Raw genomic sequence first — 25,727 nt, forward strand, 5'->3', positions numbered from 1 at the left:
ACGAACCATGAGAGATGATGGACTCTGAAAAACAAACTGAGGTTTCTAGAGGGGAGGGGGGTGGGAGGATGGGTTAGCCTCGTGATGGGTATTAAAGAGGGCACGTTCTGCATGGAGCACTGGGTGTTAGGCACAAACAATGAATCATGGAACACTACATCTAAAACTAATGATGTAATGTATGGTGATTAACATAAAAATAAAAAATTTAAAAAATATTAAATATAGCTGATAAACACCTCCAAGTGTATGAGAAAATACATATTGAATTATTTCAAGGCCTAATATTGTAGCCTTGGGATATTTATTCTACCTCAACTTTTTTTTTTTTTTTTTTTAAGATTTTATTTATTTATTTGACAGAGAGACACAGCGAGAGAGGGAACACAAGCAGGGGGAGTGGGAGAGGGAGAAGCAGGCTTCCCGCTGAGCAGGGAGCCCGATGTGGGGCTCGATCCCAGGACCCTGGGATCATGACCCGAGCTGAGGGCAGACGCTTAACGACTGAGCCACCCAGGCGCCCCCTACCTCAACTTCTATGATCACAAAAATTCAAATCTTATGAACTCATCTTGAGCATCCAAAAAAACACTAAATAGAAATCACATTATTTTAGTAAGGAATTGTGGTCCATGTAATATAGTACAAGGTATATCATAATGAAAAATTTCATTAACTCAGAATTAGGAGCTTTTGGGAGGGATCTGAAATTTATTTCTGCTTAATAAACACTTTATCCCAGGACATTCCAGATAGAAACTATTAATATCACAATTCTAGAATTAGAGAACAGAAAAAAACTAGTCTAGACTAATTCCATTCACTGACTAGATAAATGAGAAAACTGAGACCCAAACTATAAATCAAGTGAAATGTTAAAACTACTTTTGAGAAATATTTCAATGAAACTTAAGGTCTTTTATGGTGATCAGTAACATGTATTTATATACACTTATACACAATTCCTGTTTTTTCAAACTAATTTCAAAAGACATTCTATTAAGACCTGTTTAGTCAGGCTCATTTGAATGAATACAGATGAAATACTGTACCTGAAATTTGTAATGTATTAAGAAATATGTAATCCAAAACTTTTATTAATTCTAAAGTCGTCTACTAGCCAATAAACCCCAAAAGTCAGATTTCACTATACTCATACTTTTTAATAAGAGGTATAAGCATTTGTCTACCCTGTTCAAATTCAACAAATTCCTATAAGACTCCTAGTTCCAACTGATTAAGTAATGTGGACTAGACTGTGTTAGAGCTCAAAACTTTAAGCTGTTTTCTACTAATTAACCACTTATTCCATAATTAAATCAATAGGTTCTACATTATAAAATAAACACAAGATTTTCATCAGTGGATTTACTAGAATAATTTTATAAAATAGCAACAATATAAAAAATTCTAAAGATTCCATCCAATTAGATAATTTCAAAGAATGTTTCAACATTTTGAAACATTTTAATATTTTAGTAAACAATCATAAAGGCAAATTATGTAATCCTTAAAGATTTATCACATTAAGAACTTTTTATCAAATAAAATATGTTTGTTAAAAATCTACATTGAAAACAACTGTTTATCTGAACATCAGGCAGAAATATAATCATTGTCAAATCTTGAAACAAATGAAATTACCATTAAATCACCACCATTAAAAAAGATCAGTATAGAGGTGTATGGATGGTTCAATCGGTTAAGTGTCTGACTCTTGATTTCCACTCAGGTCATTATCTCAGGGTCATTAGATTGAGCCCCATGTCAGGTTCCATGCTGCATGTGGAGCCTGCTTAAGATTCTCTCTCCTTTGATAGTAAAAAACAACAACAACAACAACAAAAAAAAGATTCTCTCTCTCTCTCTTTGCCTCCCCCTCCCGTACATGCACTCTCTCTAAAAATAAATAAATAAAAATAAATTTAAAAGATCAGTATTAATTTTTAAATAACAATACCTAATCTCAAACCCTTCCAACTAGATGGGTTGTGGAGTTCAAAATTTGCTGGATTTTATAAAGTTATATTGGGCATATATATTCATAGTTGAACATGCTAACAGTGCATATATGACATATATATTACATGTAAAAGTACCTATGTTGCATGTAAACCTGTGGAGTTTCTAAGCACCCTAAAATTAAGCACATTAATATTTCTCTCATAAAACAAGACTATTCAGTTCATATTAGGTTTTACTTTTTAAAAAATTCATTTAGTCAGGTTTTCCTAGTGAATCATTAAAATATTCTGTTAGTACAAAACTATGTGAATTTCAGAACTACGGATAAAGAAGAGTATACGGATAGGTATTTATCTGGCCAACAAAAACACAGAATAGAAATATACAACATTTAGGGGCGCCTGGGTGGCTCAGATGCCTAAGCGTCTGCTTTCGGCTCAGGTCATGATCCCGGGGTCCTGGGATCGAGTCCCGCATCGGGATCCCTGCTAGGCGGGGAGCCTGCTTCTCCCTCTGCCTCTGCCTCTCTCTCTCTCTCTCTGACTCTCATGAATAAATAAATAAAACATTTTGAAAAAAAAAAAAAAAGAAATATACAACATTTATAGTATATGACCTAAAAACTAAAAGTTAATTTCTTGTTAATTTCTGAAATATTAATGATACCTCTTTCCTGAAATTTCTTTTTTTCTTTTCTCTATTCTTTTTTTTTTTTTAATTTTATTTGGGACACCTGGGTGACTCAGTGGGTTAAGCATCTGACTTTCAGCTAGGGTCATGACCCGCACTGGGCTCCTTGCTCAGCAGGGAGCCAGCTTCTCCATCTGCCTGCTTCTTCCCCTGCTTGTGTGCTCTCTCTCTGACAAATAAATAAAATCTTTAAAAAAATTAAGATTTTATTGATTGATTTGAGAGAGAGAGAGTGCACGTACAAGCGCACAAGCAGGGGGAGAGGCAGAGGGAGAGGGAGAAGCAGACTCCCCTGCTGAACAAGGAGCCCGACGTGGGGCTCAATCCCAGGACCTTGGGTTCAATGACCAGAGCTGAAGGCAGACGCATAACCAACTAAGCCACCCAGGCACCCCATGAAATTTCTTTTTAACTATAAGGGGCTTATAGATTCTTCCTGACATAAAAATTCAAATGTTCTTTCTTATTTTTCATTATTTAGAAAGTTAGATATCTGTATGTCCTACATGCATTAGAACAATTTTTCAAAGCTTTAGGATACATCAAAACACAAAGCAGAATATATCATCCTCCCTGAAAACCATCATTGAAGTTAATGACAACGGTATAAACATCTTAACATCAAATAACAAAGAAGACAAAAATGTCATGAAAATGCTCCTTACATGTGCTTTCCAAAAAAATGGAATGGAATATTACCATGTGTATCAGTTAAAATGCTTTTAGTTCCACAGAAAAAAAACAAAACAAAGAGACATAAAATAAATTTACTCTTCCAAAATGAAAAATCCCATAGGTGAAAAATCCAACAGTGTATTTAGGCTTCAGAAAACAATCTGATCTGTTTGTCAGCTTTGTCCTCAAACTGGTTGACCTTAAAGCAGGGAAATGGCTGTGGCAATTTCAGCATCACACCCACACAATACTGTACTTAACTTCATTCTGATTGTACCTAATTATTGTAGCCAGAGGAATTCAACTACCTGATTAAGGAATACCATGACCCACGGTTTAGTCAACCACATAATAGATATTGGGGAAATAACCACCAAGATATACAAAACCATAAAAGAAAAAAAGAAATACTCAAAATTTATAGTAAATAGTAGTAGGTAATTGAGATGGTTAGTATAAATTAAAGTATTCACGAAACTTATGACATTCATTTATTTATCATTCAGTGAACACCTAAGTAAATACTAGATACTGTATAAACACGTAAGGGGAAAGAAAATGACTATGAGTTTGAGAGTTGAAGACCTTCTTTGTACATAACTTGAAATTGTCAAAAAGTAATAAATCTATAAACATAGCCTATATGCTCTCAATTACATTGAAATATCTGGACATTTTTACTTTCAAATGCAATGATATCACTAATGAAGGTAAGAACAGAGTTCTCACGGTAAAATGTCTTTAGTTCAATTAAATTAAAAAATTTAATAAAATTAAATTTTAAATAAACTTAAAAAGTCTCTTTTATTTTTTTATTTTTTAAAGATTTTATTTATTTATTTGACAGAGAAAGACAAAGTGAGAGAAGGAACACAAGCAGGGGGAGCGGGAGAGGGAGAAGCAGGCTTCCCGCTGAGCAGGGAGCCCGATGCGGGGCTCGATCCCAGGACCCTGGGATTATGACCTGAGCTGACGGCAGACGCTTAACGACTGAGCCACCCAGGCACCCCAAAAAGTCTCTATTTTAAATTAATGGAACCAAATCATGTGCCAGAATATATATATGACAGGTCAGAAGAGGGGGAAAAAATACCTTTATTTAATTAATTTTACAAAGAAACATACAAATGACACCATTTATAGGGTGATTACCTTCTTTTAAAACAAGCTAAGTTAGTGGTTAAAACTGAAATGCACAGTTTACAACGTACCACCATAGCCACCACAGATAGCTACAATTTACATACTCCTCTTACTATACCAAAGTTTTCTGGGACCAATTACAACAATTCAAGAGAGGAGAAAAAAAATAGTCTATGTACTCAAATCAGACATAAAAGTCCTTCTACCTACCAGCTAACCAATTTTCCTGATGGTTAACTCATCCAGGTCATACTGAGCAACGAAGTAAAAATCATTCACTCATTCATTCATTGTGAATAGACCAGAAATTAGCATTATCAATATCGCAGGACCATTATAAATTTCAGACTTACCTAAAGACTTATCCTAACAAAATTTATAAGGGAATCAAATGTTACTAACTCAACATGAAACTTAAATGAAAAAATAGCTGAGCAAAAACATAATAGGACTAAAAATGGAAAAGGCTTCCTTATAAACAAAATCACAGGTCACTTTAAACTTCCTAAACACGAAAATTTTCTTTATATTTAAGACCCGTAAGATCTGCAAAATAACTTTCATCTGCAGGTACACAGTTTAGAACAATTTAAAATCTTGTCACTAAGTGACCATCAGAAAATCCCCCAACAAACAAGCAAATACATGTGTTTGGTGTATGAAACAAAATACAATTTTTGTTCCTTTTGTGTATTGAAAAATCTGACATATTTTTTAAAAATACACTTTAAACAGAGTTAGCTTGAAATAATGATGCAATCACCCTAAGCATCAAGGTGAGTGGGTAGATGACTAGATGGCTGAATAAATAAACAAATAAATAAGTACATACATACATACATACATAAATGGCTGATAGGTTACGGATGAGAAGTAAAACAAGCAAAAAGTAAATCAATTTTCGCAGATAAGATTATTCTTCATTATTGAGGTGAACCCAGTATTATCACGAGGGCACTTAAAAAGTAGAAGGGAGGGGCAAGAAAATCAGAGGGAAAGGTGCCTAGACCAGGGAATGTGGGCTACTTCTAAAAGCCAGAAAAGGAAAAGACATGGATCTTGTCTAGGACCTTCAGAAAAGAACACAGTTCTACCATATCCTGATTTTAGCCCATGTTAGACTTGTCATCTCCGGAACTATAAATAATCAATTTGTATTGTTTAACACCAACTTGTGGTAATTAACAGCAGTGACAGAACATTAATACACATAACTCTTCAAACATAAGATCAAAAATAAGAATGATTAACTTTTGAGATAAAGTATTCCCTAAACTATTTTCAAGTTCTGATAGTTACCCTTTCAAATCACGTGCCATAAATACATACAACTAAGATTTCGAATACATTTGCAGGTTCTAAATTACATATATTTAACTTTAAAAAAACAAAAACAAAAACACAAAAATACCCTAGTTATACCATCATTTTTCATATAATTCATAAAGCTCTTTAAAATTTATTCTGCAGTAATAAAAGTCTAAAAGGGGTGCCTGGCTGGCTCAGTCGGTGGAGCATGCAACTCTTGATCTCAGGGTTAGGAGTTCAAGCACCACCTTGGGTGTAGAGACTGCTTAAAAATAAAATCTTTAAAAAAAAAAAAGTCTAAAAGGGGAATTACAGTATATTGATGCTAACCTGTTCTACATTTTACTTCATTTAATTTAGGGAATATGAACTAAAAAAAACCAAGAAAGTTTGGGAATAACTCTAAAACTGTAGGTCCTAGGCTGAAAAAACTCAAGTTACACCACATAAAAAAATTTTTCAAATAAAGACTTGTAGACAAAGGAAAACGGTTGGAGGGGCATCTGGCTGGTTTTTCAGTCCCAGGAAAAAGCAACCCTTGACCTTGGGGGTGTGAGTTTGAGTCCCATGTTGAGTGTAAAGATTACTTAAATAAAATTAATTTTTTAAAATTAGGAGAAACTGCTGAAGGTTCACATAGTTATGGTTCAAAATGCATTTTTATGTAAAATTTGTATATGGTGAAAAGCAGCTATTAAGTACACAGTTCAAGTTTTAATACATAAACCCCTATAACTATCAAGATACAAAACATTTCCATCACCTGAGAAAATTCATCCCTGTTCTTTCTAGTCTCTCCCACCATCCACATATACTTTTCATTTTTAAATACCCAGCTTAATACTTTGCCTTTTACAAATGTGATAAACATAAATCCATTCTTTATATCATTTAAATTTCCAAGCAAGAAAGTTTTTAATATATTTAATTTTGATAACTTGACTGTCACAAGTGATACTCATAATTTAAAACTGTTATTTCCCAATTTTCATTCATCTACTAAAACAAAATACTCTGGGAACAAAATATCATTCCAGGTTTGCTCTGAAACTTTAAAATGCTAAACTATAATCCAACTAGCTTCCACACAAAAGCCAAGACAATCATCATATCACAATAAGAGGAGAGATAAATTCAGCATATGCTTTTTACACAAAAAAATTTACTGAATTGACACGATCTGCAGAACCATTAAGATGAGAAATTTTTTAAAGATTTGCTTTTTCTTCTTTCCAGTAAGAATAACCAAGCAAAATCTTCAAAATCACCTTTATTCTGCTTATTTCCTATTAGAAATACCTATTAGCAAAACAAACCTATTTTGCAATATCAAGTCAACATTAGTACATGCCCAATGAAACCATATCATTGACTACAGTCATGAAACAGGGATTTACAAAAGCAGTCGGAAACCAAGAAAAATATCAAAATAGGTATGCACATGTATAGGTAGATATTAAAGTGAATTTGGAAATGTAAACTGCAGATACACAAAAGGAAAGAAAATATTACCATGTTTGAAGTTTTCAGTAAAAAATTAAATACCCCAAGGCACTACCAATAAATTTCGTGGATTATGCACTCGCAAATCAACCTTGAGAAGACTACTCAATGCCTAGCCTCTACTCCACCCCTTCCAACCTGTCCCCAAGTGAAAATGTCCTTGGAACACTATCAGAGGATATCCCGTCTCGAAATGGTGCACATTCCTACATTATTGAAAGAAAATATTGGCAGTATCATATGAAACGAAAAGAAAGCAAAGAAAAAGACCCTTAAGGTTCGGCAGGGCATAACATTTTATTTTATAATACTTCTTGCTTCATTTAAAATTGTATAAAACCCAGGATGATTTTTAAAACACTATTCACTTTCTAAAAATCCACAACCCCACAGGAAAAAAAACAAATGGAAGGAAGGAAGGAATGGAGGGAGGGATGGATTAATTCTATGACCCTCCAAATCAAAAATTTTCATTTTCATCGCTTCCAGTTAGAAATACAAGCATCTGTAGAAAGAGGTTTCATCAAGATGCCACCACTCACACAGTCTTTGCCTGGAAAATACACACGAATCCCAGGACAGCCTGAAACACCATAGATATGTCTCTTTCCTTTTCTCCCTCCCTCTCAGCAACCTTTACTGCCTAAGTTTTAAGTCTCTAACCCCTGCACTAGTAAGACTTTTTCAAGGAAAGAGATGTTGGTGAAGATGGCCCCCTACCGCCATGAGTGGTCTGTGTCCGTCCACCACCCCCACCTGCCCCAGCGGCACTGGCTCACAGCCCCGCCTTTCGGTAAGGTCTCTACGGCCACTGCGGGGGCGCTGAACCCCTCCCAGGCTGCGGCCAAGGGGCATGGCGGGGCCTGTGCGGGAGCCCCGGGGGTCCCGCTCCGGCACCGCTCCCACCGGGGAAACTACTCACGAGGAGATGGGAGACCCCAGCAGGGGTGAGGGCAAACCCGACGACGGCTCCAAAGAGGGGCGTGACCGCCAGCTGGCTGGGCTGCGGGAGGTGCCAGAGGTAACCAGACAAGGTGCTGCCAGAGACAGCAGTGCGGGCGTGGGCTGGGAGACTGAGGGGCACTCGCTCTCTTACCGCCAGGTCCGGATTGCTGCTGTCCCTGTGTGACACAGCTCGGATGACCCCCGCTCGCCAGCCCCGCAAGCAGCGTCCACTCTCTCGGCGCTCCGGCCGAGCCTCCTCGCCGACCGCCACGCAAAGGAACCGCTTCCCCACCAGTTCCAGCCGCGTCTCCACCGCCATAGCCATCACTGCTGAAGCGGCTGCCGCCTCCTCCACTGCGAGGGAACCAGTGAAACCCTGCTCCTACCGGCCGCCCATGCTGAGGAGAGCGGACTGGGGGACGGCCGCAGCCCCGCGAGCAAGCGAGTGCGGACTCGGGGGCGCACGGGACGCTCTGCCCAGAAGGGCACAGCGACCTCGGTCTCTCAGTCCTCAACACTCCCCCAGACTCCCCGACTAGCTGCCTCTGACTGTAGTCTCACACACACACACACACACACACACACACACACACACACACACACACGGAGAGAAACGGACAGAAATCCCCACACCCCTCGTCGCCGTCGGAGGCCCTGAGGCAGCCCCAGCCACTGCCGCCACCTCGCAGTGGACAGTACTACTCCGCCTTCCCATCCACTGGAAGGCTGCGAGCGCCGTGCGTCTCCTTCCGCCTGCGCGGGCGGGGGCAGGGAGCCGCGGGAAAGGGTCGGAGGAACCACCACAGACGGAAAGTAGTGCCCGACGACGCTGCCAAGGGGGCTATGGGACCAGCGAGGCTAAGAAGTAAGGAACGGGGTGGGAGAAAGGAATGCTCTCCCTTGGTAACACCATTACGAGGATTTGAGGGTCACCTCGCTATTCGCTCCCTCAAAAGTGTCTGTGGGGGAAGGGGTGGAGGCGAAAGTGAATCGTGCTGGTTCCACCCTGGGTCACAAAAAACTCCAGTTAAACCCCGCATCTCCAGAGCGACGTTTTTCAGAACACATGGTGCCCGCCACCTGAGGTAGCCCAAATTTCGCCTGAAACAACAGCCCTAGCAGCAAAGCAGAGCAACACTTTCCACTGAAAACAGTCACTGCAGAACAGTGCACGACTCCAAATGAAAATGAAGAAAACACTGTCATCCTTTCATCCTTCCTGTTTGCAACGATACTAATTACATGTTTGAACTCTTCAGAGATTTACACCTCGCTACTGCTTTGTGGTAAAAATGTCAAACGCCCTGTTGAGGGCTTCTGTCAATGTCCCTAAAATCTACAGGTTCTGTGCCAATTTGAGTTCTTTCAGTACTAGCACATACCTCATACTCACTAATCATAAACAAACAACAACAGGGAAAGGCTCCGGATTCAGTTATTAGAGACTATCGTGGAAAGAAAAGGTTTTTAGCCAATCACAATTCAGTAAAATAAATTATGTTTACTTCCCGTCCAATCACAACAGGACTTTGTAGTCCCTACAACATACAGATCCAATCCTTGAATTCTTCTAAAACAAAGCTATCTTCTACACGTCTGTGAGCAGTTCAATTTCAGACATACATCACAGTGTTTTTAAAAGGTAGTTTTAAAAATCCCAGTCCCGTGTTGTTTTGTTTTTCAAGGCCACTAATGATCATAATCAACTCCAAAAATCCTTCTAGCCCAATGAAAACTTATTCTAAATTTTGGTTTCTAAAAAAATAAACTTTGGTTTCTTAGAGATTTTCCTAAACCTCTACACCAAAAAAATTACCTTTTAAAAAATTATTATTATTTTGAGAGAGAGGCGGGTGGGGAGGCAGAGAGCGAGAGAGAGAGAGATAATCTTAAGCAGGCTAAACGTCCAGCGTGGAGCCAAACCGCTGTCTTATCTCACAACCTGGAGTTCATGACCTGAGCCAAAATCAAGAGTGGGTCACTTAACCGACTGAGCCACCCAGGCACCCCTTCCCCAAAATTACCTTTTTAAAGGAGTTTACATTAGTAATCTGAATGTTTAAAATAAACTTAAGGCTTTTATCTTTCTTGGAACACCCAAGCCGAGTTGTTTTAAGTAGAAAAAACATGGCCACTGCAAATAGGTTATAAAAGAAAATTACAACGAAGACAGGTTTTAATCATCATGATCTAATTCTGCTAAAGATCAAATAGGAAATTGTAATAAATAAAGGAAAACCATGTCCAGAAATGCATACTGGCAAGTTGAGAGAAAAATTTAATTTCACTTATGCAATTTTATTTCCAGGCCCACTCTTTTAGTGCATACTTAATCATCTTGAGAACTACAGACTAAGATTTCTAAAATCTCAACTTGAATTAAGGAGCCAGTAAAATAATCTGGTGAAAATAACCTAACATATGGAAGGAGAAAAAAATAAGATCTGCATTGATACCAAATTATCAATGATTTGCTTTGTCATCTTCAGGACGACACAATTGTTACGAAAATTGCCTGCTTCCTAGTCTCAGTGATATTCTAGGAGCAAGTGAGAAAATATAAATAGTCACTTAAGAGATGAAAATAACACTCTTATTACATAAATCCCACTCACTAAATTATATATTTGGATTATTGATTGTTGGGATGCCTTACATAAAACTGCCACCTGATTTCAATTTTTATAGGTAAATTTCTAAATGGACTCCTAAGAGCCCTCACTACATGTTGAGTGCTATCCTTGGAAGTGCTCTGAAAAGCATGTAAATCCACCAAATCAATCAAAATATTTCAAGTGCAGAAGGCCATATATCTTCACAACCTTTTCAATCAAATGTCTTATAGTCTTAGTACTGCATTCTAAATATTATTCTATGAATCCCCTGACTCTGGCCAATGACTACGAATTACAAGGAAAAAAAAACACAAATTTGTAGATATTTTGCTTTTAGAGAAACTTGAAGTATATATTTTTTTTATGTAGAATAAAAAGGCCTTAAAGGATTTTTGTTTGCTTGCTGGCATTTTTTGCTTTGTTTCAAGGATTGTTTATACTGTTTTGCCAGCAAATCATAACTCTAAGTAACATGGAATTAAAATAAATTTTAAAGTCAGAATTGAAGCCTTAGAATATTTGTTTGTTCAATTAGTTCCTTTACATCCTCTACTTTTATAAATATCCTCAGAAAATGCACTAGTCGATTTTTTTTAAAGTTATAGAATTTTTCACTATAGAGGCAGAGTGACACAAAAGTATTTAAAATGACTAAGTTTACTTACAGAAGCTGAAAAATTGAAAACATAGACTAGATCTTTACTTCTTCCATCCCCACAGGTAATATGTACATTAAATACATACACCCCCCTCAATTCAAGCAAACCTCATACATCAAATATCTTTTTTTTTAACTTTTTTTTTAAGATTTTATTTATTTAACAGAGAAAGACACAGTGACAGAGGGAACACAAGCAGGGGGAGTGGGAGAGGGAGAAGCAGACTTCCCACGGAGCAGGGAGTCCGATGCGGGGCTCAATCCCAGGACCCTGGGATCATGACCTGAGCCGAAGGCAGGCGCTTAACGACTGAGCCACCCAGGCGTCCCCAAATATCTTTATATAAAAGACACACTGTGAGATTATTGTTTTTTAAAAATCCACAAAAAATTTATTCATAAAAACAATGTTTTATTTTTTAAAAAACGTGACCTACAAAGGAAGGATATGTATTCATTGTAATGATAAGGGTCATAATTACCCACTTAATTATCAATAATTAGTAGTTCATAAAGTTTAGGGGTTTTTTTGTTTTGTTTTTTTTTTTGTGAGAGAGAGAATGAGAGAGAGCACAAGAGGAAGGAGGGTCAGAGGGAGAAGCAGACTCCCTGCCAAGCAGGGAGCCCGATGTGGGACTCGATCCCGGGACTCCAGGATCATAACCTGAGCCGAAGGCAGTCGCTCAACCAACTGAGCCACCCAGGCGCCCAAAGTTTAGTTTCAATAAGCAGTCTACTAGCTATAAATTTTTCACTTTGTGATTTGGCCAATTACTCTCTTAAATACCAGTATTTTGTGTCACTATTAGTGTCTATTATAAACAACATAAAAAAACACAAAGGGAAAAAAGTTTAGTGCATATATCTTATAATAATATTAACCATCATTTATGGGACACTTACTATGCCTCAGACACTAAGCTAAGTACTTTATATCTATAATCTTACTTTATTTATTTAAAAGATGAAGTTACTCGCCTAAGCATACACATTCAGGAACTGGGATTCAAAATTAGGCCTTATGATTCCAAAGCAGTCTGCATTATGCTAAATTGTCACTTAAAAGAAACATGCAGGTTAGTCACCAAGTTGCCACCTCCTTATTGGCATAGGCTATTCATAACTGATTTGTTTATTTAGCACTTATTATGTGTCTCACATCCTGCAAGGTTCTAGAGATAGGGCCTGTCTTCGAGTAGCTCACAGTGTAGGTGGAAAGAGACAATAGAAATGCTTCAGTTTGTTTAAGGAAGCATCAATAGAATGGCACAAAAGATAAGTTTAGTGCATTTTAACAAATAATTTTCAAATCTATTATAATCTGGAGGCTTTTCTTAATTGTCAAGGGTAATGACTGGATTGGGATATGAGGTCTTAGTCTTTATATACAGGCACATCTAGGAACTGTTAAAGTCAATATTACAATGAAGGAAGCCACGGTAATGTGTTCAATAAAGTACTTCTTCTAGGTGCGAAAAATAAAGTTTTAAAAATAAAAAATAAGAATAAAAAAATAAAATAAAAGAAGCCAAAAATTTCAACTGAATTATACAAGTGGAAGACCAAGAATAGAATGGAAATAAGTTTATGTTACTGTGTTTATCACTAAACCTTAAATAACTTCCATTTAAGTATTTCCCTAAACACTTTTTTTTTTAAGATTTTATTTATTTATTTATTTGAGAGAGAGAGAGACAGCGAGAGAGGGAACACAAGCAGGGGGAGTGGGAGAGGGAGAAGCAGGCTTCCCGCTGAGCAGGGAGCCCAATGCGGGAGGGGCTGGATCCCAGGACCCTGGAATCATGACCTGAGCCGAAGGCAGACACTTAATGACTAAGCCACCAAGGCGCCCCCCTAAACACTTATTTAAACTGAATTCCTTGATCAAATTTATGATAATGATAACATAACTCAAATGTCACTTTCCTAAAGAAAGCCATCTCTGATTCCCAGCCTTAGAATCCCCCAATACGGACTTTCAAAACATTCTCCATTTGTCTTAGAGCTTATCACAACTGTATTTATACCATTTATTGTATAATTGTTTTATATTTGTCTCCAGTTGGTAGAGTATAAACTCCAATAAAGGCAAGAACATTGTATCTTTTCCACAACTATACTCCCAGTATCAACTAAGCTTTGTGCAGAGTAGATACTCTATAAATGGCATCAAATTAATTAATGAATATAACAAAATGTACCTTTTTATAAATCCAACCACATTAAGAGGAACTTCGAATCTCTAAATCAAGACTCATAAATATGAGTTCTTGTTCTTCCTACAGAGTTATTCATTGCCTTTAAAATAATGGCTTCTACATATTATTTCATTTCATTATGGAGGTACAACATAAAGCCTTCATAAAACTTGGGCTTCCCAGAAAAGCACAGTTGTTCCTAGGGATCATTTCTAAAGAACAGACACAGATAAAGAGTTACAATTCACAGGGAAAATATTCATTGCATTACCAAATGACCAATCTGAGGCAAACCCAAAAATGATCCTATGAGTATATATCCAAAACATCCGTCTATTCTTAGTATTCTAAAGAGAACAATCTCAAATAATGTCTTTGATGAAACCAACGTACAAACAATTTCCTCAGTGTCCTCTTGATGCCATGTGGAGTGAGCAGGATAGAAAATGAAGAAAGAAAGGTAGAAAGGACAGGGAAGAGAGCGAAAAGCAATCTCCACTTGGCCTTTTAATTGCATTTGTTACCCAGCTTCCAATTTATATTCTGGCTGCACAGTAACCTACCACTTTTTTTCAACATTTTCTTTTAAAAATGAAACTTTAGGGGCACCTGGGTGGCACAGTCCATTAAGCACCTGGCTCTTGATTTCAGCTCTGGTCATGATCTCAGGGTGGTAGGAATGAGCCCCACATCGGGATCCATGCTCAGCAGAGTCTGCTTGGGATTCTCTTTCCCTCTCCTCCTGCCCCTCCAGCTCATGCTCTCTCAGTCTCTCAAATAAATAAATAAATCTTAAAAAACTGAAACTTTAAATCTAATTTTTTTTTAAAGATTTTATTTATTTATTTGAGAGAGAGAGACTGAGAGAGAGAGCACATGAGAGGGGGGAGGGTCAGAGGGAGAAGCAGACTCCCCGCTGAGCAGGGAGCCCGATGCGGGACTCGATCCAGGGACTCCAGGATCATGACCTGAGCCGAAGGCAGTCGCTTAACCAACTGAGCCACCCAGGCGCCCTAAATCTAATTTTTAATGATAAAAAATTTTTAAATGTAGAAAGAATGCAAAAAACATTGGAATGTTCCTAATCTGCTGAATGAGGAGCTACAAGGAAGAAGGAAATGAACAGCTGCCATTGAGCATTTAGCAAGGTCTTCCCAGGGTGTCCCACAGAACTTTTTGTTTTTTCATCATCCCTCTCATAAATGCTTCAACTATTAACTACTATTAAAACATGCTACATGGCAGTCTGCATTTTGCATCTTCAATTATTATATTAGCTCTTTCATATATGAACAGGTTAGGTTCCTAAAGGGTTATGTTCCTATTGTTATAAGATTTTACTTAGCCACATGTTAGTTGTAGCAGAGCTTTAAGCCCTAAAGAATGCTTCTGTTCATGTCCATGAAAATTAAGGAAAAGAGCCTCTATTCCTACCTTTAAGCTATAAACGAGGGAAAGTCAAAGTAAAATCTAAGCTAAAAATACTGACTCAAAACCTCAGCATGCTATCAATACTCCATCAATGTTCTTCCCCAAAGATGCAGCTAGATTCTACAAAATGAAGGAACTTTATGATCAAGAACACACAGCTCTGAGGCACATTTCTCAAATTAATGGCATCTCACTTCAAAGAAACAAAACAAAAAAAACAAAACAAAACAAGACCCTAAAATATAGGGAATCTTTAGTCATTCTTTTCTTTGGCACATTCTAGAAAAAGCCACATGATTACATATAATAAGATCTATAACATACTACAAAACATAAATATGCAGTAAAAATAAATTACTCCTTATATATAAAGGAAAGCATTGTCTTCTAGCTCCACATATGCTTCAGTACTACAGATAATTTATTTATTCAGTTAAAGAGAGTGTATAAAATAGTGTTCCAATTCCAAGGCCTGTGTTCACAGAAGCTCACAGGAAGACAGGCCTTAGAATTTTCCCTTAAAATCACAACTGACACATATGAAAACCAGACTTCAAAAAAAAAAGACCTTAACTACAAACTTAAAATTGAAATCAACATCCCCCAAACATTCTGCTACTCCAGGGCACACTTCTATATTACCTAAAATTAAATGGCCAAGAGAAATACTCAAAAGGCTAACCAACTTCACTTTTCTCAAAATACACAAACACTTAGGCTAAAACTGGTCAATTCCCATTCCATATCGCCCTTCACAAATGGATGTTTTAAGATGTATATCCCAAATGTAGAAAATTAGAAATTAGCAGGCATGTAATATAGTATAATCAAAGAGCAGGAGTCAAACAAGTCTAGGTTACTTCTACCACTAACTTTGAACAAACCACTTTGCTTCCCTAGGAATAATATATAACATGTAGAGGCTGATATAATCTTTAAGGTTCCTAAAAGCTTGCAATTAAGACTTCTGAATAATTCATCAAGTAGCAAAGTATCCTCTCCTGTCACATGGTAGTTTCAAAGCTGAAAAATGTTAAAGGATTGACAAAAGTAATCTTGCTTTAGGAAAACAAATGTGTTTGGCCAGAAAGGTTCTATCTCAAAGGTCTCACAGAAGATAAATAGATCGATCATTAATACATATATACAAATAGAACAGACCAAAGGACTTCCCAATTAAACAATTTTTAAACAGCATTGCAGAATTGCTTCCTTTGTTCTCCAAATTTGCTCTTAAAGCTATGATATTAATCTATCAGAACTAACTTCAAATGGAGGAATTTTTGAGATTGTCTAAATTACAAATAAGCTTCATATCTAAAACCTAAACCTTACATGCCTTTATATTCTTTGTTTATAATACCTAAAAGTCCTTTTTTCAGCTATTGTAATTGCAAAAATCACCTTAAAATCAATTGTTTCATTTGATTTTATATCTAAATTTACATGGATGTTTAAGTCCCCACTTGCAATTTGCTTTTAATATTTATAAGTTTTAAAATTTTATACAAATATGCTAGTTTATGTTTCAACCTTAAGTCATGCTTAGAAAATATGTAGGTATTCTTCTATATTTTCTTCTAGTAGTTTTATAATTCAAATTTTTATAATTCTTTCAAAATTAAGATGATAATACCTACCCCTGATGGAGGGACAGGAAATACCCTGGCCCCAAACAATAGAGGTCTACTATTAGTGGGGAAAAAGCGGGATTACTAGGAAGAGAGGGAAACAGAGCCTGGCTACAATTAATGTTGGTCTAGGACAAAAGATACGCTCCATGCCCACCACTGCAAGGCAAATCAGCTTCTAGTACAGAGAAAAAAACAAAAGAGCACAGACAGAGCCTCTCCAAAGTACAGATGTACAAGTAAGGCCTAAAGATATAGATGGAATAAAAAAACATTGAGTTAGGGGCGCCTGGGTGGCTCAGTTGTTAAGCATCTGCCTTCGGCTCAGGTCACGATCCCGGGGTCCTGGGGTCAAGCCGCGCATCGGGCTCCCTGCTCGGGGGAGGCCTGCTTCTCCCTCTCCCACTCCCCCTGCTTGTGTTCCCTCTCTCGCTGTCTCCCTCTGTGTCAAACAAATAAATTCTTAAAAAATAAAAAATAAAAATAAATAAAAAACATTGAGTTAAAACTTTTCAGCAAATCAACCCCCTCCCTTAAGCACAAAGTGATGATACAAGTATTTAAAATTGATGATGCACCGCATGTAACCAAAGCAAGGGAAAAAACCCCACATAAACCCAATCAACTCCAGGCAAGACTGATTCAACCCCACGCACAAACAACTCAAACAACTTAGCAGAACAAGAGTCATACCCCTTTCTTAACATAAATACTATATACTTCAATCTCTACTATCCTGCAAATGATGGCTGGCATTCAATCAAAAAGTATAAGCCTGGCCACAGGGGTGATTTCCCTGGTCTCCAAGGTAGTGCATACATATTGAGGTTATACTACCTTTTCTGTAAATTGTATAAAAATATCTCCTTAAGGGCGCCTGGGTGGCTCAGTTGGTTAAGCGACTGCCTTCAGCTCAGGTCATGATCCTGGAGTCCCGGGATCGAGTCCCGCATCGGGCTCCCTGCTTGGCGGGGAGTCTGCTTCTCCTTCTGACCCTCCCCCCTCTCATGTGCTCTCTCTCTCATTCTCTCTCTCAAATAAATAAATAAAATCTTTAAAAAAAAAAAAATCTCCTTAAATTCTTTTGTTTGCATCATTCCTTTGGTAAACCACCCTCACCCTCCCAAAATTATAAGCTACACAAAATTTCAAGGGCAAACAAATCAGTCAGGAGACAAAATAGTCTCAGGAGACAAAATAGTCAACAGAAGCAGACTTAGACATAACTAAAATGTTGGAACTGTCAACCAATGAATTAAAATAATTATTAATAATAATGAAGGATCAAATGGAAGAGGCAAATAAATAGGTATGATCAGATGGCAAATATCATAGGTAGAAACTACAAGAGTTGAACAGAAAAGCTAAAGGAGTCAATCTGAAATGCTAAAGAATGAGAAATGCAGTAACAAAATTTTAAAAAGCCTTTGACAGGTTCAGCAACAGACTTGACACAGCTGAGGAAAGAATCAATGAACTTGAATATAGGTCAAGAGAGATTATCAAAGCTGAAACTAGATAGGAAAAAGAGGGGGAGAAAATCTACACAAACAGAACAGGAGGGAACAGTTTCCAACTCATTTTATGAGGCCAGCATTACCCTGAAAACAAAATCAGACAAAGGAATCACAAGAAAAAAACTACTATGGATCATTACCCTTCACAGATGCAAAAATCCTCAAAAAAATATTAGCAAATCAAATTCAGTAACTTGGAAAAAAGATAAAATATCACAACCAGTAGGGATTTATCCCAGGAATACAAGTTGAATCAACATTAAAAGATCAATCAGTATAACTCATCAGGTCAACAAATTAAAGAAGAAAAATATGATGGTATGAACAAATGCAAAAACTAAACATTTAAGAAAATCCAACCCCTATTCATGATAAACTTCTCAGCACATCAGGAATAGAAGGGCACTTATACAACCTGATGAAGTGCATATACTAAAAACTTACTGCTAACATTATAGTTAATAATAAAAGACTCAATGTTTTCCCCTAAAGATTCAGAAGAAGGACATCAGCTGTCACCACTCCTATTTAATAACACACTCAAGATCTAGAAAATGCAACAAGACAAGAAAAAAAGAAATAAAAGGCATACAGATTGAAAAGGAAAAAATAAACCTGCCTCTATTCACAAATGGCATGATTGTCTATGTCCATTCACAAAGAATCTTCAAAAAAAACTCCTGGAGCTAATAAGTGAGTTTAGCAAAGTTGCAAGATTCAAGATCACTATGCAAACATCAATTATATCTCTATACACTGGGGGAAAAAAAGGAAAATCCAAACTTAAAAACAGTACTATTTATAATAGAGCCAGAAAACATAAAAATATGTATAAATGTAATAAAATATGTGAAAGATCTCTATGCTGAAAACTACAAAGTATTTTTTTTTTATGATTTTATTTATTTATTTGACAGAGAGAGACACAGCGAGAGAGGGAACACAAGCAGGGAGAGTGGGAGAGGGAGAAGCAGGCTTCCCGCGGAGCAGGGAGCCCGATGCGGGGCTCGATCCCAGGACTCTGGGATCATGACCTGAGCCAAAGGCAGATGCTTAACAACTGAGCCACCCAGGCATCCCAAAAACTACAAAGTATTGATGAATGAAGACCTAAATAAGTGGACTGATATACCATGAGCATGTATTTGAAGACTCAGTTCTCCCCAAATTCATCTACAAATTCAAAGTAATCTCAATGAAAAGAACAGCTATTTTTTATGTTGACATCAATGAATTGATTCTAAAATCAACCAAGGAAGTAAGGCAAAGGAACTGGAACAGCCAAAACAATTTAAAAAGAAAAAATTGGAAGACTCATACTATCTTATCTTAGGACTATCCTATAAAGATACATTAATCAACTCAGCATGACATCAGCAAAAGAATAAATAAATGAATAGAAAAAACAGAGTCCAGAAACAGACCCATACATACATATGGGCAACTGATTCTTGACAAGAGTAAAAATGCAGTTCAGGGGAGAAAGGATGGCCCCATCAACAAGTGGTTCTAGAACAATTAGATATCCATGTGCCCCCTAAAATATCTCACTCCATATACTAAAAGTAACTCAAAATGATAGACCTAAATGTAAAATATAAGACTAAAAAAGTCTTAGAAGAAAACATAAAACATTTTTCATGGCACTGGGTTAGGCAAAGATTTTTAAAAATCCATAAAATTTATAAAATTAAAAATTAAACATTAAAATTAAAAACTCTTCTCCAACGGTTACAGACGGGGAGAAAATATTTGCAAAATACCTATCTGATAAAAAGACTGGTATCCAGAATATTTAGAGATCTCTCAAAACTCAATAATAAAAATTTTAATGGGCAAAAGATTTGAACAGACACTTCATCAAATAAGATATATGAATGGCATCATAAGCACATGAAAAGATATTCAACATCATTAGTCATCAGAGAAATGCAAAGCACAACTATTTGTGTGAGATACTATTACACATCTACCAGGATGACTAAAACTAAAAGAAAAATAAAACTGCCAATACTAAATATTGAGTATGAGAACCAGTTGGAACTCTCATAGTGTGGTAGCTAAGAGGAATGCAAAATGGTACAGCCACTTAGCAAAAGAGTTTAGTACTTTCTACCACAGTTAAACAGACACTTTTCTTATAACCCAGCAATCCGACTCTTATTTACTCAAGTGAAATAAAAACCTATGTTCACACAAAAACCTATACTCAAATGTTTGTAGCAATTTTATTTATAATTGCCAACAGCTGGAAACAACCAGCTCAACTGGAGAATTAACAAACTTCAAATGCTACTCAACAATAAAAAAGAACTGAGTATTGATACTAGCAATAATATGGATGAACCTCTGGAGTTCAGGGATCCCCAAAGCCATCCTTAGGTTCAATGATTCACTAGAAACTCATGAAACTCAAAAGAGCCGTTTTATTCATGGTCACAGTTTATTATAGCAAAAAGATACAGATTAAAACCAGTAAAGGGAAGAGGGGTATAGGACAGGGTCCGGGAGAACCAAGCTTCCAGTTGTTCTCTCCCAGCAGAGTTGCAGAGATAGCACTTACATCTTCCCCCAAGAATGTATGACAGCATGCATGGAGTACTGGCAACCAGGGGAACGCAGCCGAGGCGTGGTGTCGAGCATTTTTATCAGGGGTCTGACATGTAGGTAGGGCTGACCATCTGCACAGCTGACCTTAGCCTCCAACTCCCCCAGAGGTCAAGCTGATACCACACCGCACAAAGTCTCCACCACCTTGTCAGCCACACTGTCAGCATAGACAACATGAGGTGGCCAAAGGCCCTTAAGTAAGCAAAGACACTCTTATCAGGCAGGATATTCCAAGGGCTTAAAGGTTACCTCCCAGGAGATGGGCAAAGGCCAAACCTTAGGCAGCTGAGTTGCCTATTCTTTGAGCAACTGAGGTATTTTTACTCAAAACAACACTTCTGACACCAAATGTATCATTTTTTTTCCTCACACCATCTAATTCTCTAACTCTCCCGATACCACCAGGCATCCTACAATTCATTTCAATTCTGACGATAACAACTCAGTCAGCATCAGACTCCTCAGGCTTTTGGGTCAGTCCCACAAGACTGCCCTCACTTCAGATGGCAGTCACAAGTATTGGGTCGCCAGGTTACACATACTTCTGTTTGACTTGGCTACAAGTTGGAGATGAAACTCCATCTCCCTTTCAGTTCATTAATTCGCTAGAACAGCCCATAAAATTCCAAAGAACACTTTTTTTTACTATTACCAATCTATTATAAAGGATACAAACAAAGACCCAGATGAGAAGGTCCATAGGGCAAGGTCCATATGGGTCCTAAGAACAGGAACTTCGGTTTCCACTGAGTTGGACTATGCCACCCTATCAGCAAGTGGATATGTTCACCAACTGTGAAGATCTCCAAACCCCATTGTTTAAAGGGTTTTATTTAGGCTCTATTACATAGGCACAATTGATTAAATCACCGGCCACTGACGACTGAACTCAGTTGCCAACCATTCTGTCCTCCATGAAGGTCAAGGGGTGGGGCTGAAAGTGCCAACCCTCTAATCACATGGTTAGCAACCATGTGGCAACCAACTATCATCCTGGCAACCAACTACCATCCTGAAGCTATCGAGAGGCCCATCAAGAGTAACCTCATTAGTATAAACTCAGGAATGATTAAAAATGGTTTGTTATGAATAACAAAAGATGTTCCTTTCAGGAAATTACAAGGGTTTTAGGAACTCTGTACAAGGAACCAGGGACAAAGACCCAACATGTATTTCTTATTATGTCACAGGAATGCTATTCCTTTACCGCACAACTTCAAATGCATTATATTAAGTGAAAGCAACCAAACCTAAAGGGCTACAAAGTTTATGATTCCATTTATATGATATGGCTGAAAAAGTAAGACTACAGAGACTGAAAATAGATCAGTGATTGCCAAGGTCTGCAGTGTGGGAGGAGGGCTTGTCTACCAAGGGGCACAAGATAACATTCTTTCCTGATTGTGATGATAGTTATACAAATACATGTGTTTATCAAAACTCACAGAACAATGATTTCTACTATTTGTGAGTTATACCTTGATTAACCTAAGACAATCAGTAGTAACAGATTCATTCATCTGAAGCAATTTCATCTCCTAAAAATGATACATTCAAACGTTATGTGAGCAACAAGACAAATGCCCTTGCTAAGTGAAAAGCAATGGAAAACTGTATCTCTGCTTTATCATACTTTATAAAAATTATGCATGCACACAGGCAAAGGAAAACATTTTGATACACTGGCTACCAGGATTATGGGGTGACAATTTTTGATTAATGTTTTCTGTATAATAACAAACAAAATAAGCTACAAAAAAATGTTTTAGAACAGGTAAAATAGCATAATACTGGTAGGCAAGAAATTCTAAAATGACCCCCAAGGCCCATGCCCTTGTATAATCCTCTCTCTTTGAGTTTAAGAGGGACTTGGCAACTTGTTTCTAACCATTGGAATAGGGCAAAGGAAATGGGCTATCACTCCCACGATTATATTATTTCAAATGTCAAAGGTGAAAAGATTTTGCAGATGTAATTAAGGTCCCTAACTGGCATTCAATTAATCAAAGAGATTTTCCTGTATGGACCTACGTAATAAAGATGAGCCCTTTAAAAGAGAGTAGAGGTCAGAGACTTTCCTGTGGCCTTGAAAAAGCAAGCTGTCCTAAATTCTACCAGTAGAAGGAAATGAATTCAGCCAATAACCATGTGAGCTTGGAAGAAGATCCAGAGCCTCAGTGAAACCTCAGCCATGGCCAACACTTCAGTTTGTAGCCTTGTGAAACCCTAAGTAGAAGACTCAGCTTAAACTGCGCCCAGACTCCTGATCCATGGAAATTATGAGATAATAAATCTGTGTTGTTTTAAACTGCTATTGCAATTTGTTACACAGCAATAGAAAACTAAACGAGTAATTAAGATTATTTCCTAGAGTCTTGGCTTTATCCACAGGCACTCCCTTGGCTCATCTCAAATTAGAGGTAATGTCCTGTTCTTGTTAGTCATTTCAATTTTCAAAAAAGAATGTAAACTTTAACATAGCTTCACTGAATAATGGTTCAAATTTAATCAATAACACAGATGATCTGTATTTCAGACTGTTGCCAGGAAATATCTCAAATTCACTGCTGTCCAATACCCAGGAAAGCTCCACATAAAACAATGTTTATGAAGAACTGTACGCAGGATACTTTATACAGTCCATCTAGTCACTCTAATACAGATTCTTTGGGGAGAGGGAAAGGGAATTAATATCAATATCTCTGAGGGAGTAAATGGCTACAGTATTTTAAATGCCTATTTTAATACACTTTTACATTTAAAAAGACTTGTTTTTAAGACGAACCACAGAAAACAAAATTCAATAAAATTTTCTTGGCCAACTGGAAGAGCTATAAGGAAATGTATCTATTATATTAACTAATTTGCAAAAGAGGGCTAGGTAAAGAAGTCGTAACAGAAATGGAGGGGAGGAAAGACGAATGGATAGGAAGTTTTTATGTTTCTCTAAGTTTTTATTTTATTTCTGTAGTTTTTATTTTTTATTTTTTTAAGTAAACTCTACCCTCAACATCAGGCTCAATACATGACCCTCGGATCAAGCACCACACACTCCACGGACCGAACCAGCCAGGTGCTCCGTTTCTCTAAGCTTTTAAAAGAGGAATAAGACCTGTAATGAATTCTACTGGGGAACCCTACACAGCTTGGAGTAAGTAAGGTTTCTAAAACGTTATCATAATGGTTTGCCATAAAGCTGGTTTCACTGGAATTAACCATGGATGGTATTCCACTAGCCATTTTGATGAACGCTACAAAAAAATAGATTCTATTTATAGAAGAAATGTAATTTTAAATGCTCTTAATATATTATATGGTGTCCTCAAGAACACTATGAAGGAAAGCTTTCTGGTCTTAATAGGAAGAATCATGCTTTTCCCTAGCAGGTGCTTATTTTTATCATATAGACAATATGTTATGTTATTGACCCAGCTTTCTTCCTACATAGGTTGCTAGAAACCTTCATGCTTCACATTTTTTAGGTTTTCATTTTTTTAACTTTTGGTCTGAAAATCTTCAAACATTCACATAAGTAAGGATACAATTGTAGAGCAAATGCCCATGTAACTCAGAAATGTCTCATTATCTCAGTTCTCCCATTCTACAATTTTTCTCTCTTCGGGGGTGGGGGGGAGGCAGGATTGGAGTATTTTATAGCAAATCCCAGACATCGTATCATTTCACCCATATGTAGTAAAGAATGCATCACTATCATTTAAAGCCTTTTCTTTAAATTGACCCTACAATGCCATTAACACATCTGACAAAATTAGCAATTCCTCAAAATCATTTAATATGTACTTTATATTCAAATTTCAATCATCTCAAAAATGAAATTTTAACTGTTGGCTTTTCTAAACCAGGAACAAAACCAAGAACCATACACTGTATCTGATTAATATTCTCTTTAAATCTCATTTAATCTGTAACAACAAGTGATTTGTCCTGTAGAATTTATCACATCCTAAATTTAGCTATTTCCTGCTGATGTTAACATATTCCTCCATTCCCCATATCTCCTGTAAACTGTAGTAAGATCTAGAGACATGATTCATACCTTTTGGCAAGAATACTCCATGGGTAATACATGTACTTTCCTAATCCATCACATTCGGACACACATGATGTCTTGCTGTCCCACTTAAAGTGATGTTCATATTGGTTACTGTATTCAAGTGTTGCCAGCCTGATTCACTCAATGATCATTCTCCATTATTTAGGTAGGGGTTGCCCAAATAGGATTTGCTAATTCTATCATTCCATCTGCATTTATTATCTGGAATTCTTCTAAAAAAGACTTTACCTAATTAACTATTTGGTTGTCTTACAATACAGTTTATACAGGAAAAACTGTATAAATTCTTGATTCTTTTCCATTTATAAATTCTCAAAATAATGAATTGGTGATCTAGCAACTTCCAAAGCTATAATACCTATTTATTACTATCAATTTCTTTTTGTCCTTCTAACTTTTAAATTGTGTTATCTTGCACAATTCTATGGAAATAGACATGGTGATAATATATTTGGAATTCTTTGGACAGATTCCTGAATGCTAATGTGAAGTATTGTGAACTTTTAGCACTGAAAAGATGTACCGAGTAATTTAACAAAAATAGGGCCACTTTCAGAGACTGACAATTAGCAGCATCAAGAAAACCAAAGCGAGGGCGCCTGGGTGGCTCAGTTGGTTAAGTGACTGCCTTCGGCTCAGGTCATGATCCTGGAATCCCAGGATCGAGTCCCGCATCGGGCTCCCTGCTCGGCAGGGAGTCTGCTTCTCCCTCTGACCCTCCCCCCCCCCATGTGCTTTCTCTCTCTCATTCTCTCTCAAATAA

The 25,727-nt window shown here is 37.2% G+C and overlaps 1 protein-coding gene across 2 annotated transcripts in view; it reads right to left on the minus strand.

The window, feature by feature from the left end:
- LOC118020124 (probable JmjC domain-containing histone demethylation protein 2C) overlaps positions 1 to 25,727 on the minus strand; it is a 342,056-nt gene that overhangs the window by 269,319 nt on the left and 47,010 nt on the right. Inside the window, exon 1 of one of the 2 annotated variants that reach the window (XM_035020055.1) lies at positions 8,381 to 8,877. The exons of the other annotated variant lie outside the window; for it this stretch is intronic. Within the exon in view, the coding sequence (XP_034875946.1) occupies positions 8,381 to 8,554 (174 nt within the window). The 5' untranslated portion in view covers positions 8,555 to 8,877. Of the gene's footprint in view, positions 1 to 8,380; positions 8,878 to 25,727 lie in introns of those variants that run through there. 2 annotated transcript variants of the gene reach the window in all.

This window comes from Mirounga leonina, unplaced genomic scaffold (assembly GCF_011800145.1).
Source record: "Mirounga leonina isolate KUSES-001 unplaced genomic scaffold, KU_Mleo_1.0 Mir_109, whole genome shotgun sequence".
NCBI lineage: Eukaryota > Metazoa > Chordata > Mammalia > Carnivora > Phocidae > Mirounga > Mirounga leonina.